We start from the raw sequence: 18,748 nt of genomic DNA, 5'->3' as shown, positions 1-18,748 counted from the left end.
GAAGAACAAGGAGGCACTCGTTGGAAACCAAATTCTAAACTGCTTTTTTCCCTCATAGCGAGCCTGTTTTTCTGTAGCAAACATTTTTTTTTTTTTTAAACAGAATTACACAGATACTCTGGAAGAACTGTTTCTCTGAAGAAAAACTTCCCGTAGGGGATTGGAAAATTTTTTTATTGCAGATTGTGCAAGAGCTGAAATATGAAGCAGGGCGTTCCATATGAAAACAGCATGCTATAAATGCAGAAGCTGCAGCACCAGCTTTAGACCTTCTCCTGTAAAAACAGCAGGAAAATAGATCTAACTGGTCACAGGAGTCAAGAAAGATTCTGTAGACGTCTGGAGAGTCTGAGTGACTGTAGAGCTTCACTACCAGGTGAGCATCCACACTTCTTATTCATCACTTACAGCCACTTTAGTTTTACTGACGTTAAATGTGATTGTCAGCTGTGTGTAAGTTGTGAAGGTGGCTAACAGGTTGTGCTAAAATGTTCACAGTAAAATGAAGTCTGTGCTCGTTCTGCTGGGTGTCCTCCTACCTCTGATCAGCTCTGGTCAAAGTAAGTTTATCTTCTTTACGTTATTATGTTTTATAAAAACAAATTTAAGAATATTAATTCAATTCTGAGATGTTTATGAATTCAGTTCAGTTCAACTTTGTCATTCCAAGTACATGCTGAAGTGCTCACCTGTATCTAAGTGTTTTCCTGTATATTATTAGATTAGATCAGTGCTGGATCAGTTAACAGCGCATGAAGGCTTTAGGATGTTTGTTTTAAATTTCCAATTTTAAGGTGAGATTCACTTAATACATGACAGCAAAAGCCCAAAAATAGTCAACTCTCTTTACATTATTAATGCATCAGTAAAGCAATGTCCACTTTTTTTAAACCAGCACTTTACAAAAGTATGAATAATACGAAAGTCTGCATCAAGTAATCAAGGTTTATAGTAGGAGTGGGTATCTCTGGTCCTGGAGGGTCCTGACTATCAATTCATCACACCTGGTTTATAACATAAAGGCAAGGCAAGTCTATTTATAGAGCACCTTTCTATAGGGGGGGTGGAGGGGAGAAAAGTACAAGAGCAAGAAAGTTCCATGTTGATTCTGTGGCAAACGGAGCAACTGCAGTTTTCACAATAGTGTTATCAGCCCAAAATCATGTACTTAACTGTGATACAAGAAAAGTGAAGGTAATGTCTTGCCAACCGTCTGGCAGAAGGTACCGGAGCATCCGTGCCATCACTGCCAGACTCTGCAACAGCTTTGTCCCTCAAGCAATCAGGTTTTTAAATTCACAAGGGCTGAACTAACCCCCCCCCTCCAACACCCCTCTTTTGATGCACTACTTGCACTATCTGGAACATTGCTGCTAATGCTGTGTTTACTCTGTCTTACTACCTCAGTAACTGCTGTGCTCACGTATGTTATCTGACTGTGTAAACTCACAGATCACAGCATGTTAAATACCTCTGCACCTTATTCCACTACCTCAGGCTCAGAAATGAGTGCTGTGTCGGTGCTGCACTGTCCTGTCTGTTTACTGTGTCTAATGTCTGTTAGAATTATAGTATTTATTGTATTGTTTTCTAGCTTAATTTTTTGTTTGCACACTTACGTCTGCACGTTCGCACTTTGTACTTTTTGTTCCTTGTTGCACCGTGTTGTTCCTGGAGGAACGTAATTTCACTCCACTGTGTACTTGTACATAGATGGAATGACAATAAAAGCCTCTTGACTTGACTTGACCGTCCTGTAAAATAAGGAATCATCCCTTAATTGGAAACTAAAAGACGTGATCAATATAGAACTGATACAGGATGCCCTTTGTTCCATATTTTTGGGAATCAGTTTAGTGTAAATCTATGGGACAGAAATATTACAGGTTAGACTATTCAGACAGTCCTGTCTGAGACAGAAGGAAACCCCACTGCTCTCCCTCAGCCTGTCTGTCATGTTATGTTCAGGACCCAAACAGATTGTGATTCAGGACCAATGAGAAGTGCTGACAGCGTTGCTACGATACGCCTGACAGCAGCGCAAGAATTAAAATGACAAACTCTGAGCAAAACGCTGAAACTATACACGTAACATCCAAATGTGTTTATGTCGTAAAATGAAATGATGTAGCACTTTCATGCAGACGCCTGTTCAGTCGTTAGCAGGTAAACGCAGCACTATTTAAGGTGGAATGGAAATTCAAATGAAGCACGATGACGTGGTGTTGCTAACACAGCAGACAGTGCTCCACTGAGTTTATTAACCTAGTTAACTTGCTACTGTTTTCACAATTTTCATACGTAAATTGTGTGAAGATGAACCGTAGCGGCAAGAACTGCAGAGAACCAAGATATGCAAAAGCTAGTTAATGCGGATGGGGAGATGTCTGAGCAGGTGGGCAGTGAGAAATGTTGGCAGAATGTTAATTTAAGTTACTCAGCTAACGTTAGCGTAGTTTGTAGCATATTGACTGTCACGTTTGTGTGACATTTAACACAAAACTTTCATCAGTTTTCATTTTATCACAATCTAGACACCTTGTTTATCTCATTTATCATTTATTTGCTATACTAAGAGATAAGAGTAAGAAAAGAAGATGAAAATGCACAGATTTCAGAAAAAGTTATGTTGCATGAAAACAATACTGTGTGTGTGTGTGTGTGTGTGTGTGTGTGTGTGTGTGTGTGTAGCAGGAGAAATACAGTTAAAGGTGGTTACAGAATGTAAAGAATGACCATTATCCCTCTCCTGCTTTTATTTGTGCACACTGCAGTGTCCAATAAATGTTGGACAGAAGCAGAATTCTAAAAAATAATCACACACTTCCTGTTAATATATCATTTTTTGGGGACAAAAGAGGGAAAAAAGAGGAAAAAGGCCTTTAAGGTCTGGCCACGATTCCTTTACTGCACTAACGTAATGTAAATGGAGGGGTGAGGGGCCAAATGAACATAAGTGTTGCCCAGAAATCATTGAGACCTGACAAAATTCATAACTCTCCAAAATGTCAGACAAAGCATGAAACAATAATCAGTAGCAAGAGAATACTTCAAAAATACTTTATATTAAAATGCTTAAAAAATGGTGATCAATTTACTGTGTTCAAACAGAGATTTGTGTACCAAACCACTCCATCGGTTACAAAAGACTGATGTAACTTTAACATAGGCTCCATGTAATATATAAAGAACATCTCCCTTTGTAATGCTGGAAATGCCAGGATGTTTCAGTATTTCGTGTGTTTAAATAAGCAATAAAATATTCAAACAGTTTTTTGAAAGGTCACAAGAATAGGATTGATTTTTGTTTTGTTATCTAACTAACATTAGTGCTGTGGCAATTTATGTCATTGGCAGGACCAACCTGCCAAGTCTTCATCAGCTATAACAACATAGTGAAGCTCTGTAGTATTTTAAACTGGAAGCTTAATGTTGCGTATTAACATCAGTAGCCTGATGTGAAGAAATCTGATTATAGGTATAAAGCTTCAAATTAGGTTGAATGAGATTGTTTCCATCATTCTGTAAAGCTTGTCCATATTAGCAACAGTAGATACGAAAGAACTGACCTTGAACTGCATTTTAACTTCACTTTAAGTGTGCATTATATTGACAAGAATATTATTTGCCTTTCAGGTGGTTTGACTGACAAGGGCCTGTTTTTCCCAAAACCATCAGCCAATTCCTACGTACAGCTCACCCCCCTGAAGCCCCTGAATTTAGAGGCCTTTACTCTGTGTATGCGTCTGTCTGTGGATCCAACTGTAGTTTCCAAATGGAACCGCGAGACCATCCTCTTCGCTTATTGCACCAAAGACCATGATGAGCTTAACGTGTGGCAGGAGTATGACAAAATCTCCTTATACCTGAGAAGCAGCTCAGAGGGTGCTTTGTATGTCGTCCCACTTCTCTCCATCTTCCGCACAAACCTGTGTGTCACCTGGGAATCCAGCACAGGTCTGACTGCGCTCTGGGTGGACGGCCGCCGCAGCACTCTGCAGGTGTACAGGAAAAACCACAAGGTCCAGTCTGGTGGTGCTGTTATTCTGGGTCAGGATCCGGACTCTTACCTGGGTGACTTTGTGGAAAAGCAGAGTTTTGTAGGTGAGATTTCAGATGTGAACTTGTGGGATTATGTGCTGACAGGTGATCAGATTATGAACTTCAATGAGAAGGTGTGGACGGGACCAGAACCGAATGTGCTCAACTGGAACACTATGCAGTATGAAGTAAATGGGAATGTCCTTGTAGTGCCAGAGAAGTACAACTGATCTCTGCAGTAAGGTCCTGTAAACAATTAACATTTGATGTTTTCTGCAACAAACCTGTAATCAGGCAAGTACCAGTACACATATATATATATATGTATATGTTACTTATCATACACTTTGCCAAAATGCTATCACAATATTGAAAAATGACAATAAAAACACTGCATGGACAAACAAACATGTATTCTGAAAGTCATTTTTTAAAATAGCAAAGCAATGTGGTTGGTTACACATTTACATTACAAACAACAAATTTATTGTTAAAGAATACAAATTTGTCCAGATATCAATGCTCTGTGTGTATAATTATCAGACAGGCCAATTTGCAGTTAAGATTGGACTAGATAATGAAGATGCTGCAGTATAAAATAATGGAACACACCTGTACCTGTACTGTACCATCATAAATTATACAGGATATATCAGTCACTTCATGAACTTTTACATTTTTAAATCATATAATCTTAAACATACATTCATTATATAATGGTCTTCAACGTGACAACCTTTATAAGTAGTGTTTTTTTGTGCCACAGATAAAACAAATTAACGCTACACAGCTCCAGCTGACACAAACATTTGAGGCTTGTGTCCTTTACTCTTTACTCTACATTCTTACATAAGATATCGGGCCTTTTGCTTCATACACTTCACACTACATGTGTTTTTGTGGAAGCGTTTTGTGGTCGAGGTTTGCACCATTAGGAAATATTTGACAGTGTGTAGGCATTAATATTAGAGATGTTGGGATAATTGGTTAAGAATAGTTAAACGAGTCTCTCCAATTATATCTTTCTTTATATGAGCGTTTATAAGGAATAAACGGAAGTAAAACCCACCAAGACTGAAAATACTGTCCAAACAATACTTTTGTAGGTGCACAGGCCCTAAAATAATCTACTCATAATGCAGTAACACAGCACAAACATTTCAATCACACATCACCTTTTTCAGTGCATAAACACAAAGCATGAAATAGAGATTTATGTCATCTACAATATGGCCAAAGGTATGTAGACACTCCTAGTTACTGAGCTGAGCTGTTTCAGCCAAACCCATATACACTTGTTTAGAAAATGAAGCAGATTGTCTTGTGGTCTCCAAAGATAAACACAGGCAGTAGAATAGGTCGTACTGAAGAGCTCAGTGACTTTAACCACGGCACTGTCATAGGATGCCACGTCTGCCACAAGTCACCTTTACCACATCTGCAATTTCTGCCATGTTAGATCTGCCCTAGTCAACTGTAAGTGTTATTATTGTGGAATGGAAGCATCTAAGTCAAAAGTTTACTTATATAGCGCTTTTCACAACAGGTGTTGTCACAAAGCAGCTTTACAGAAAAATCCGTGTCCGAGCCCCCATGAGCGTTGCAAAGGGCAACAGTGGCAAGGAAAAACTCCCTAAGAGCAAGAGGAAGAAACCTTGAGAGGAACCAAGACTCAAAAGGGGAACCCATCCTCCTCTGGTCGACACCGGATAGCAAACAGCATTAGAATAAAATATTAGAATACAAAACAGGAAAAACAGGCAGAGCAATGGTTAATTAGATAGTTTTAGTTTATGCAGCAGCAGGAGGGTCGTTGTTTTGTGAGCGGAGCGTACGTGTGGGTTCGTATGACTGAATTAATTCACTAAGACACTGCAGGGCCATTTAATGATTTATACGTTAAGAGAAGGATCTTATTCTCTACACGAAATTTAACAGGTAGGCAGGGTAATGATGACAGGATTGGGGATATCTGGTCAAACCTTTTGGTCCTTGTAACGACTCCAGCAGCTGCATTCTGGACCAGTTGGAGCTTATTTAGTAACGTATTGGAGCATCCAGCTAAAATTGTGTTACAGTAGTCCAGCCTGGAGGTTATAAAGGCACCAGCTTTTCCGCATCGTTTAGGGCTAGAATATCACATAGTTTAGTGATGTTATGCCTGTGAAAGAATGCAGTTCTAACAATGTTGCAAACGTATATCAAAAGAGACACTGGAATCGAAGATGACACCTAGATTTTTTACAGTGGTGCTTGGAATGACCATATGGCCATCAGGAGGGTCAGTTCATGCGGTGGGGTTTGCACAGCATTGTACAGTGTGAAGCTCCATGGTGGTCAAAACAGTGCAGACCAGCTAGCGGAGATCTGGTGACTCTAGCAGCTCTGGTGGCTCCCATGTGGCGACTCAGGCAGACATCACTCAGGGGCTCAAATAATAAAGAGAGAGGGAGATTGATTTCAGAGAAGGAGAGAGAGATTGATTTCAGAGAATGAGATTGATTTCAGAGAAAGAGAGAGAGATTGATTTTAGAGAATGAGAGATTGATTTCAGAAAGAGAGATTGATTTTAGAGAAAGATTGATTTCAGAGAATGAGAGATTGATTTCAGAGAAAGAGAGAGAGATTGATTTCAGAGAATGAGATTGATTTCAGAGAAAGAGAGAGAGATTGATTTTAGAGAATGAGATTGATTTCAGAGAAAGAGAGAGAGATTGATTTCAGAGAATGAGAGATTGATTTCAGAGAAAGAGAGAGAGATTGATTTCAGAGAATGAGATTGATTTCAGAGAAAGAGAGAGAGATTGATTTCAGAGAAAGAGAGAGATTGATTTCAGAGAATGAGATTGATTTCAGAGAATGAGATTGATTTCAGAGAATGAGATTGATTTCAGAGAATGAGAGAGAGATTGATTTCAGAGAATGAGAGAGAGATTGATTTCAGAGAAAGAGGAGAGAGATTGATTTCAGAGAATGAGATTGATTTCAGAGAAGAGAGAGAGATTGATTTCAGAGAAAGAGAGAGAGATTGATTTCAGAGAAAGAGAGAGAGATTGATTTCAGAGAAAGAGAGATTGATTTCAGAGAATGAGATTGATTTCAGAGAAAGAGAGAGAGATTGATTTCAGAGAAAGAGAGAGAGATTGATTTCAGAGAAAGAGAGAGAGATTGATTTCAGAGAAAGAGAGAGAGAGATTGATTTCAGAGAATGAGAGAGAGATTGATTTCAGAGAATGAGAGATTGATTTCAGAGAAAGAGAGAGAGATTGATTTTAGAGAATGAGAGAGAGATTGATTTCAGAGAAAGAGAGAGAGATTGATTTCAGAGAATGAGAGATTGATTTTAGAGAAAGAGAGAGAGATTGATTTCAGAGAATGAGATTGATTTCAGAGAAAGAGAGAGAGATTGATTTTAGAGAAAGAGAGAGAGATTGATTTTAGAGAATGAGAGATTGATTTCAGAGAAAGAGAGAGATTGATTTCAGAGAAAGAGAGAGATTGATTTCAGAGAAAGAGAGAGATTGATTTCAGAGAAAGAGAGAGAGAGATTGATTTTAGAGAATGAGAGATTGATTTCAGAGAAAGAGAGAGAGATTGATTTTAGAGAATGAGATTGATTTCAGAGAAAGAGAGAGAGATTGATTTCAGAGAATGAGATTGATTTCAGAGAAAGAGAGAGAGATTGATTTCAGAGAAAGAGAGAGAGATTGATTTTAGAGAATGAGATTGATTTCAGAGAAAGAGAGAGATTGATTTCAGAGAAAGAGAGAGAGAGATTGATTTCAGAGAATGAGATTGATTTTAGAGAAAGAGAGAGAGAGATTGATTTCAGAGAAAGAGAGAGATTGATTTTAGAGAATGAGAGATTAATTTCAGAGAATGAGAGATTGATTTCAGAGAATGAGAGAGAGATTGATTGATTAATAGGACAGACAAGCAGATATTGCATCTTATCATAAGATTTACTGCATGTAAATCCTGGAGAATAATGATGGTCTAGTTTTAAATGTAGAGAGGGTGTCTGAGTCCTGAACAGAGGTCGGGAGATGATTCCACAATTTCGGGGCTACGTAGGAAAATGCTCGACCACCTGCTGTGGTTTTTCTAATTCTAGGAACCGTCAGCAGGCCGTTGTTTTGTGAGCCGAGCGTACGTGTGGGTTCGTATGACTGAATTAATTCACTAAGACACTGCAGGGCCATTTAATGATTTATACGTTAAGAGAAGGATCTTATTCTCTACACGAAATTTAACAGGTAGCCAGGGTAATGATGACAGGATTGGGGATATATGGTCAAACCTTTTGGTCCTTGTAACGACTCCAGCAGCTGCATTCTGGACCAGTTGGAGCTTATTTAGTAACGTATTGGAGCATCCAGCTAAAATTGTGTTACAGTAGTCCAGCCTGGAGGTTATAAAGGTACCAGCTTTTCCGCATTGTTTAGGGCTAGAATATCACATAGTTTAGTGATGTTATGCCTGTGAAAGAATGCAGTTCTAACAATGTTGCAAACGTATATCAAACGAGACACTGGAATCGAAGATGACACCTAGATTTTTTACAGTGGTGCTTGGAATGACCATATGGCCATATAAATTTAGTTCAAATTTGGAGAGTTGAGATCTCTCTGCTTTGGGTCCAAGTAGTAGGACCTCAGTTTTGTTAGGATTAAGAAGAATGAAACTGTTGGTCATCCAGCTTTTGATATTTTTAACACATTCTTCAAGTTTATTTAGGTTGAGAGCCTCATTTGATTTAGCAGATACATAAAGTTGCGTCATCCACATAGCAGTGAAAACTAATGCCGAACCTGCAAATTATGGTACCGATAGGTTGCATGTACAGAGAGAAAAGCAGCGGCCCGAGCACTGATCCTTGGGGGACGCCATATTGTACTAGCATATGATCAGAGTGTTTACTGTTAACACTGACAAATTGACAAACTGACAAATTGATTGAGCAACAACAGCTCAGCCATGAAGCTGTACACCACGCAAACTCACAGAGCAGGGCTGCTGAGTGCTGAACAGTATAGCGGAGTGATATTTTTCATGTGGTACTGAAAACTCTTCAACGCTGTAGTCCCTAACTCTCTACCCACCGATGACAACCTGGACTCCAACTCACAGAATCCCTCAGAGGAAGACATGACTGACTCATTTTTCCTCAATCACAGACTACTCATCCTCATCGAAGGTTCTACACTCCCCAAATCGTGAGTATATCTATTCACTCAAGAGGAGGAAAGAGCCCTGGAGGATTACATACAGGAGAGCCTAGATCAAGGTTTTATTCGCTCCTCTACTTCTCCTGCTGCATCTGGATTCTTCATTGTGAAAAAGAAAGATGGGGGTCATCAGAGCCTAAACTAGGTCACCAAACAATACCTTCATCCTCTACCCCTCATTCCCGGAGCACTACAACAGTAAAGAGGAGCTAACTTTTTCACTAAACTCAATGTCAGGAGTTCTTACAACTTGGTTTGAGTGGGTAGTGGCTGGAAAAAGTGATGTCCAGGATGAGAGGACGGCATGCTTCATCACCGCTGTTGTAGATGTCCTGAAGCATTGGCAGACTACATCTGGTGATCCTCTTCTCTGTTCTGATCATGTGTCTGTGTTTGGCCTGTTCTTGTGAGGTGGAAGAACCAAACCAGATGGTCATGGATGATGTGAGGATGGACTCGATGATTGCTGTGTAGAACCAGATCATCAGACTCTGCAGCAGGTTGAATTTCTTCAGCTATCTCAGAATGAAAGGTCAAAGCTGTAGTTGACTGGAGTGTTCATACGTCTATCAAAGAATTACAGAGATTTCTAGGTTTTGCAAATTTAATGTATCTGATCCACTCACATCAGCGCAACACTAACACACCACCACCAATATCTGCTCTTTGGGGGTCCTGAGGGGTTTCTGACCATTGAACAACGGGGTAACAAAGTATGCAGAGAAACAGATGGACAACAGTCTGTAACTGTAGAAATACAAAGTGAAACTGGTCAGTGGAGCTGGTAAGATGGACAATGAGTGTAGATACAACTACTGTATATGTTATATATCACCAGGTTTTCCTGGGGTTTTATTCCCCTTTTTTTATTCAAACATGTTCTAAAATGTCTGTTTCTGGTACATTTTCACATTGACATAACTTTTATTTCTAGCATTAAGAATGACAGGACATGACAGCTTGACCAGTTTTTCTTAGAAGCTCTACTTGTGTCTGACATCAGGGGTCTCCAAATTCTGCATATTGCCACCAACACTACTTATGGATATGGATCATTTCTATCAACTTGGTTGAAATGAATTGGTTTGCTCTGAGTGACCCTGTACCTTAATTATGTTTATTTTCTTACAATAAATGATTGATGTATATCTTACAATAAATGTTTTGGTAGTGACAAAATGGAGTCATAACACTACCGAAACTTTACCAAATATTTCGGTAGTGACTGTCTTGGTTGTGATAATTTTAGCTAATTTTCAAGCTCAAAAACACAGCCAGTACATGACCAGCAAACACAGCTTTGAACAGCTGTACATAAATAAAATCATCTTTTATTGAAACACAACAGTTTACTTAACTGCAGAAAATAGATGTTTATGGGACAAAATCTAAATCTTTCATCTTCAAGATTCAACATAAAAAAATGAGAAAAAATCTATTATTTTCAGAAGTGTAAATTTAGGGGGTTTGGGTTTGGGACATATGCCTCCTAATAGAAAGTAATTTATAAATGAATGTTTATGATTGTCATGACATGTTTCTCTCATTAGCTGTGTTTTTCATAGCCAGTGACTTTGGACAGCGGAAATTGAGGTAACACTTTACTGATTCATAGTTAATAAGTAACTAATCAGGAACTAAGCAGGAATGAATGAGTAGTGCTGCATTAACACTTAAGTAACTACTCTTAACTAGCAAGAACTACTAGTTAACTACTCAGTAGGTAATAGTGAACTAATGATTAGGGTAGTTCACTATTAACTAAACAGTAACTACTGAGTCTGATAGAGAATTATTTAGTAACTGTGGTTTCTTAGAATAACTTCTCATAAATGACCAATCAATTCAACATTTACCTGCTCAATAGCTGAGTCTGACAAGGTTCTGCTGAACTACTAAATGATGTAGTGTACTCCAACACTTCTAACAGTAGTGAAATACACTACACAGTGTGCAGTCTCTACAATATAATGGGTTATAGCCTCCATTTCTATTCACAGAAGCAGGTATCCTCAGGGAAAGCTGGGGGCATCACACCACACTGTAATGACTGGAACAGTATTATAAAATGAAATACATGGTAACTTATAACTAATGAACCAGGACACCTCTGAGAATACCTGTTTCTGTGAATAGAAATGCTCATGTAGAGGGACATCTTGCCCTTCTCCTGCCACACGTATCGCTGGGTGCGATAAGCGAAGAGGATGGTCTCACGGTTGCCTTGGTTTACTACATGTGGATCCTTAAACGCATACACAGAGTAAAGGCCTCTAAATGCAGGGCTTCTTGGGGATGAGCTTTATGTAGAAATTGGCAGACGGTTTGGGGAAAAACAGGCCCTTGTCAGTCAAACCAACTGAAAGGCAAATAATATTCTTTTCATTATGATACATTTTTAAAGTGTAATTCGACTGAAAAGAATGAGTGACGGGGTAGTAAACTGATGTCAAGGGTGATTAATGATGCTGAAAGTTTCATTTCATTGAAAGTAAACGAGTACAGTGTAAAAATGGACTTGCACTTAATGTTTCTGACTGTATGTGTTCTGTAGCAGTGTTCTGCTCTGTGATGCTGCACTATGCGTCTAGTGTGCGGTGACCTTAATGATCGTAAACTAGTTTTGTAGTAGTGTAGTACTATGTGGTTCTTGACGTAGAATAAAACATTTATGTATCAGCACAAAAACAGCTGAAGCCAGGGAACTTTATGCTATAAACCAGGGGGTGAGTTAAATCAGATGTGCTTGAGCAGGAACATCACCAAATCCTCCAGGACTGAGTTTCCCACATATATAAACCTTGATTACTTGACAAATACTTCTCCATAATATTGTAAAGAGCCTGTAGTAGAAGTGCACGTGAGATTGCTATAGGTTATATAGATAACTGTTGCCACCAAGTGAATCTCAACTTAACATTGAACATTGAATTTAAAACAAACATCCTACAGCTATCATGCTCCGCTAAATGATCCAGCACTGAAGTAATCTTACACAATACAGGCATAAGCTTAGATACACCATGCACTTCTGCATAGACTGGATATAATAAAGTTAAACAGAACTAAATTTATAGACATTTCAGAATTGAACCTATATTTCTAAATCAAAAGACAAAAATAGAATGCATATAAGTAACGTAGAGATAATAAAATAGAAGCAGAAAATGTATAGCATAAATAATACACACACACACACACACATATACATATATATATATATATACATACACACACACATACAAAATGTTGTTTTTTTACATTAATAGCATTTTTCTGTGATTCTGTGTGGCAGCTAAGACCAGAACAGAGAGAGAGACAGACACACACAAAACCGCTAACGGTCAAGATTCTATCTAAGTTGTGGGCATCTGTTAGGAAAGCATTTGCACCCTTGGCTGCTTCAGTCAGACAGTGTAATAAAATCTCAGGTATACAGTCAAAGTCATACCACCATAAAATCAGTCTATATGCAGAGAATATTTTACTATACATCACTAACCCTTCACTGTCCCTCCCATCAGTCCATGATCTGATAAATAAGTATAGCAGGATGTCTGCCTATTCCATTAATTGGTCCAAATCTGAGTTTCTGTCTCTAAGTAAATTCAACTGGGATGACGGGGTCCATGATATACCATTTGAACATATCTGTAATACTTAACTGTTCAGACACTCGCGGATGGAATTAAAAAAGAAGCTTTACTGATTAAAACTATTTCCAAACTCATAGTCAAAACACAGGCACCAATCCGATCCAAAACAGCAATACAAGAAAAAACTCTCAGTAGCTCACAAGAAAGCAATACCTCGCAAAGACGTAACTAAAGCCCGGGCTTTAAATACTAACTTTCAGGGGTCACATGAACAAGGAAGACAGGAGAAACATATCAGTACTCTGGAGAAGCAGAACGATGATTGGTTGTGGAACGAGAGTCAGCAGTCACATGATCTCCACATGATCACTCTGATCCGGCGGTGGAGGGACGTCTTTGGGCAATGCCTCGTCCAGCAGACCTGGAAAAACAGGTTTGAAGTGAGACTTGGAAAGAACGAGACATGTGATAACGAGGTGGCAAATCTAGCTTGTATGTAACATCATTAACTCTCTCCAGAATTTTAAATGGACCAATATACTTGGGGTTACGTTTCCTGCACCCCTCCTCAAACCTGAAGTCCCTGGTCAACAGCCATACCTGGTTCCCAGGATGATAAGAGGGTTCTAACCCCGGCGTTGATCCACCTGATCCTTGTTTCTCTGGAGAGCAGTTTCAATACATTGATGAGTCTCCTCCCAGACTCGTTCACTGCGTTGCATCCATTCGTCCACAGCGCGAACATTCGAGGAGACACCTGTCCAGGAGGTTGACCGCGAAGAACACATAGATAGGACGTCAGGCCTGTAGCAGTGCTGATTAAAGAGTTCTGTGCCATTTCAGCCCGTATTAGATATCGAGCCCAATCCATCGGATTATTGTGACAAAGTCTCTGAAATTTCCCTAATTCTTGATTCGCCCGTTCACATTGTCCATTTGACTGTGGGTGATATCCTGAAGTTAAACTGACTGACACACAAGTTTTCAAAGAAGGCAGACCAAACCTGTGATGTGAATTGAGGGCCTTGATCAGAAATAATGTCCTCAGGTATGCCAAAGTAGTGGAAAACTTGGTTAACCAAGGGGTCTGAAAAGCTGTGGGTAATGAGGAAAAGGGAATAAAGTGTACACATCAGGAAAACCTGTCTATAATGATGAGTATGGTGGTAAAGCCTTGAGAGTTTGGTAGATCTGTCACAAAGTCCAGAGCTAAGTGTGACCATGGTCTATTGGGCACAGGCAATGGCATAAACTTTCCAGCTGGCAATGTTTTTTGGGGTTTTACACTGTGAGCATGTAGAACATGATCTCATGCGTCGAGATCATTCCTCCGGAGACAAGCACATTGAGTCACACAGCATGGGTTCTTCTTGTTCTTGTTCACATGAACAAGGAAGACAGGTGAAACATATCAGTACTCTGGTGAAGCAGAACAATGATTGTGGAACGAGAGTCAGCAGTCACATGATCCCCAAGGGAGTCCTGGGAGTTGGAGTTTTCAGGTAGATCTGATCCGGATGGATGTGTGACAATATCGGTCAATTTCAGTCTATTTAATATCTTGGTATTCATGTCCTTTCAAACGTAAACGATTTGTATAACCTTAATTATAAACCTTTAAAGCAAGAAATAAAGATGGAAAAAACTACCATTAACTCTAATTGGCCGAATATCAGCAGTTAAAATGAATATCTTTCCTAAAATCAATGACCTGTTCTCTATGACTCCTGTTACCCCACCGTCAGGCTGGTTCTCCTCTCTTGACAATGCAGTCACTAAGTTCTATTGGAAGCGCGAAAGCCTCAAATCAAATTAGTTAAACTCCAGAAACCTAAACATCTTGGAGGACTTGAAGCCCCAAATTTCTACTACTACTTTCTATCACACCAATTACTTTACATCAGATATTGGACAGGTAACTCAAGTGAACCGTGGCTAGACATCAAGGAAAGTTCAATTTAAGAACTGGACATTAATGGTATTCCATTCACAATTCAAACATAATCCTTAACTACAGCTACTTTCCCTCAGTCAAACTGCTTTGTGGAACAACCCCATGTTTTTAATAAATTACAAACCTTTTATATCCTCAGTCTGGAAACAGAGGAATAATCAGCCTGGCACAGTTGTTCTCTGATGGCTTTCTCAAGACCTTTGATGACATCAAAGAAAAATACAATATGCCAGATAATTGTCACTTTCAGTATATAGAACTCAAAGATGTTCTAAAGAAAACAGTTAATAGTGGAAATTTCTGTAATCACTACCCATACTATGATTACAGTGTTAAAAAAGGAAGGGGGCATTACTACCTTGTTTATTGTTCTGTTAAATGTTCGTGTTTGTATGTCCTGTCTTGTCCATTTTGTCCATTGTTGAGTATTATTTAGTATTTGTATTATTATTAATAAACAATGAGTTGTGACATTAATAGTGAAATGAAAAGAAAAAATTCCAAGGAGTAGTGGCCCGGAAAAATAAACAAATTAAATAAAAAAAAATAATAATAAAAAAAAAGGAAAGCAAAATTGATCATCTGATTATTAAAATCTAAAACATTGTGTAGAAAGTAGAGGTCTGTGTGTCTTTTGGCAATTCTATTTTTATTTCAGAAACAAAACTTACAAAATGAAAAACGAACAGTTATTTGATTTTCATTTCAACATTCAAATTCAAGAAACAGAGAATTAAGTCATTTTTGATTTCCTTGTCAGAAATAATAGATACAAATGTAAAACCGAATTAGGTCTCTTTTCTACAATAGTCCAGAGACACCGTGAGGTAGGTTCATTTTCTGAATTGTTATCTTGAGATAATGAGTTAACTATCTTGTGATCTCAAGACAACAAAAGTTGTTATCTTGAGAATAAGTTAGTTATCTTGTGATCTCAAGATAATGTTATCTCAAGATAACAATCCAGAAAATTATAGCAACAGCTTATGGCCCCTCTGGACTTCTGTACTTTTCTTTTTCACAAAACAAAGAAAATAAAATCACAGTGAAACAAAAACAAAAAAATCCATCTTTTTGTTTTTTTGAAATACTTCGAATTTGTTGACAGGCATCAGAGCAACTGTCCCATTCTATGGGCAAGATGGAACAGTCCCAGTATTTTTTTTGGAACAACAAATGGTTATTACTTACAGAGGAGGACATGACTGCGGACAAACTTAGTTGAATATTTCAGGTGAAATCAAGCTGTTCCACAAGTTAACATTTCAGTGTTACTGTCCTGTGTTATTTCATTACACGTGACATTGTTGGCTAGCATTCACTGCATGTAGCACAAGCTAACTGCTGCCAGCCACAATAAATGCATGCTACACCTAACTCAAGTACATTTCTTTGACAGGAGTCCGTTCAGAGTCTGTACATCACTGATGATTCAAATGTGGCTGTTTTGAATCATCAGTGATGTTTCCTGGAGCTTCTGGTACTTTAAGCACAGTAGACCTTGCTCCAAGAGGTCACTGTGAAGTCCATGGTGAGGCCAGCTCATTAACAGGTGCCACAGGCCAACGTTTTTCTTTCATGAGAACAGCACCTACTTCAACTATTTCTTCTGCTACCCATATTGCTGCTTCCACTCCACTAAGATCAAATACCGTGAAAAACTTCAAAGGTAAGGTGAATGTGTGTTATGATACTGCACTGTGATATTGAAATAAATAAATCTAGATATATACAGGTGGAAGATATATTGACGTGGGGCTGATTTGGTCCATGGTACACTCTTAAAACAGATGGTTCTTCAAGGGTTCTTCGGTAAAGAAAATGGTTCTATATCAAACCATGACCACTCACTTTATTTGTATGAATAAAGGGTTCTTTGCATTGTAAAAGCATTGTTCAGATTGAAGGAGAATGTGCTGTTGATGGTTCTATATAGAACCTTTTTGAAAAGGGTTCTCCTTTTGTGATGTCAAGCTCTTCTAAAACACAACATAAAAGGTTATATAAACAATATAATATGAGACACAATATGAAAACTTAACTGTCAAATCTGCTATTAGACGCAATTCATGCTAACTGTGACTCGGCTACAACTGACTGAAGAACCTTCCTTCTTAGCAGTTTTATCTCACAGAATTCATTGATGCGCCAGTGTTCTCACAATGCTGCAGACATGTATGGAGCAATCGCAGCAGTCATGCCAGAGTTGTGCAAAATGCAGAGAGCGATGTTAACAAGCATGTCCTTTTACCTGTTACTACTCAGTTTTGAAATCTCTTTTTGCAGAGCAATAATGTTTTTAGAACTGAAAAAAAGCACTTGGTCTGTGACCTGAAGAAAAGGTACACTCAGTGTTCAACTTAGTTGAATATTTCAGGTGAAATCTAACTGTTTCGCCTTGGAACAGATTAGTATCAGTCTAAACAGTCTCATCTTTAATTTCACAGAGAGACTAAACCATGCTTTCGCACTGTGTTGCATCACACTCTGGTTTACTGTAGTATAAAACAAAAATAAAATCTGATTGTTGACCCCAAACAATCTTAACCTACTGAGAAAGTCAATTTTCAGTATACTGTGCTGTTTTGTTTTTCCCCTGATGTTAATCTTTTCCTTCACAAAGGAAGAGAGCAGGAGAACAGCATCATGTGTGTAGTGAGCAAGGCGGCTGGATATAGGTGTGAGCAGACCTTAATAAACAAAACAAACTAGCAAAAATACAAAGTACAAGGTAACAAACTACACGGTCTAAACAAAGCAAACAATACATGTGACAAAGTGATGAGTAGACCAGACAAACACAAAGAGCTTGATAAAGGCTAGAACGAATGGGGAACACCTGGGAGAGGGAGGAGACAGAGACTACAGACAGGTGAGGATCCTAATAGGGAAGGTGGGAAAAGGGGTGGGACAAAGAACCAAAACAAACACAAGCACATGGTAGAAAGCACATGGCTACAAAACACAGCAAGGAACAGACACAGGAACAAAGGGGAAACCGTGACAGAACCCCCCTCCTAACGTGCAGCTCCCAAGGCGTGAATAACAAAAGCCATCTGATGTGGGAGACAGGTAGGAGGAGGAACCAGAAAAAACATGAAACGTGACCAAACAGGAGACTAGACAGGGGACAGGACACCAGACTGGGACCACAGTCTAGACTGGGCATGGGACTGGACAAGAGCCTCGAAGGCAGGCAGGTCAGGGGAAGCAGTGGCAGAAGCAGACATGGGCTGTTCCTGGGGTGCAGAAACAGCAGGAAGCTCAGCAACAACCGACAGTTCCAGTGCTGCTGAACTGGTTGCACCCTCACCACTTTTACGCCCACGGCATTTGCACTTCTGCTTTCTCAAGAGATTGACTTCCTCCAACTCCTGCTCAGACACCACCCGTTCCTGGCTTATAGCTGGCTAAGGGACTCGAGCCAGGGAGGCTTGAGCAGCTGTGGCTTGCTGCTGGGCGATACACAGGTCAGAGCCTGAGTCCCTTGGTGCCCCCCCAAAATTCAGAGTGGAGACCAGCTCTCTCCCCATCCAGGATGGGGGAGACATGGGCTGAGAGCAAGGCGGCCCTCTCTTCCCCAACAGAGAGCAATGGCTGAAGCTGGCGGAGCAGACGGTATCCCTCCTTAAGCCTGAGTTCATTCTCCTCAATGAGCCTCAATTTTGCACTTCAAACAAGCTCGTTACATCCATGTTGACGGTCTGGTCTTCTGTCATGAGTGTAGTGAGCAAGGCGGCTGGATATAGGTGTGAGCAGACCTTAATAAACAAAACAAACTAGCAAAAATACAAAGTACAAGGTAACAAACTACACAGTCTAAACAAAGCAAACAAAACACAAGGTAGGCATGCAAACACTACATCTGACAAAGTGACAAGCAGACCAGACAAACACTGACTGAAACAAAGGGCTTGATAAAGGCTAGA

General features: G+C 39.3%; 1 protein-coding gene across 1 annotated transcript; it reads left to right on the top strand.

Annotated features, from left to right (window-relative positions):
* The first annotated feature begins 247 nt into the window (after nucleotides 1-247).
* LOC118812855 (pentraxin fusion protein-like) lies at nucleotides 248-4,271 on the top strand. The gene is made up of 3 exons (XM_036577961.1): nucleotides 248-376; nucleotides 499-560; nucleotides 3,637-4,271. Exons 2-3 carry the CDS (start codon nucleotides 503-505, stop codon nucleotides 4,269-4,271), a joined length of 693 nt encoding a protein of 230 aa, XP_036433854.1. The 5' UTR covers nucleotides 248-376; nucleotides 499-502.
* Nucleotides 4,272-18,748: the final 14,477 nt, after the last annotated feature.

The sequence above is a fragment of the Colossoma macropomum genome, unplaced genomic scaffold, assembly GCF_904425465.1.
Source record: "Colossoma macropomum unplaced genomic scaffold, Colossoma_macropomum, whole genome shotgun sequence".
Lineage (NCBI taxonomy): Eukaryota > Metazoa > Chordata > Actinopteri > Characiformes > Serrasalmidae > Colossoma > Colossoma macropomum.
This window is presented reverse-complemented; position numbering and strand designations above follow the sequence as displayed.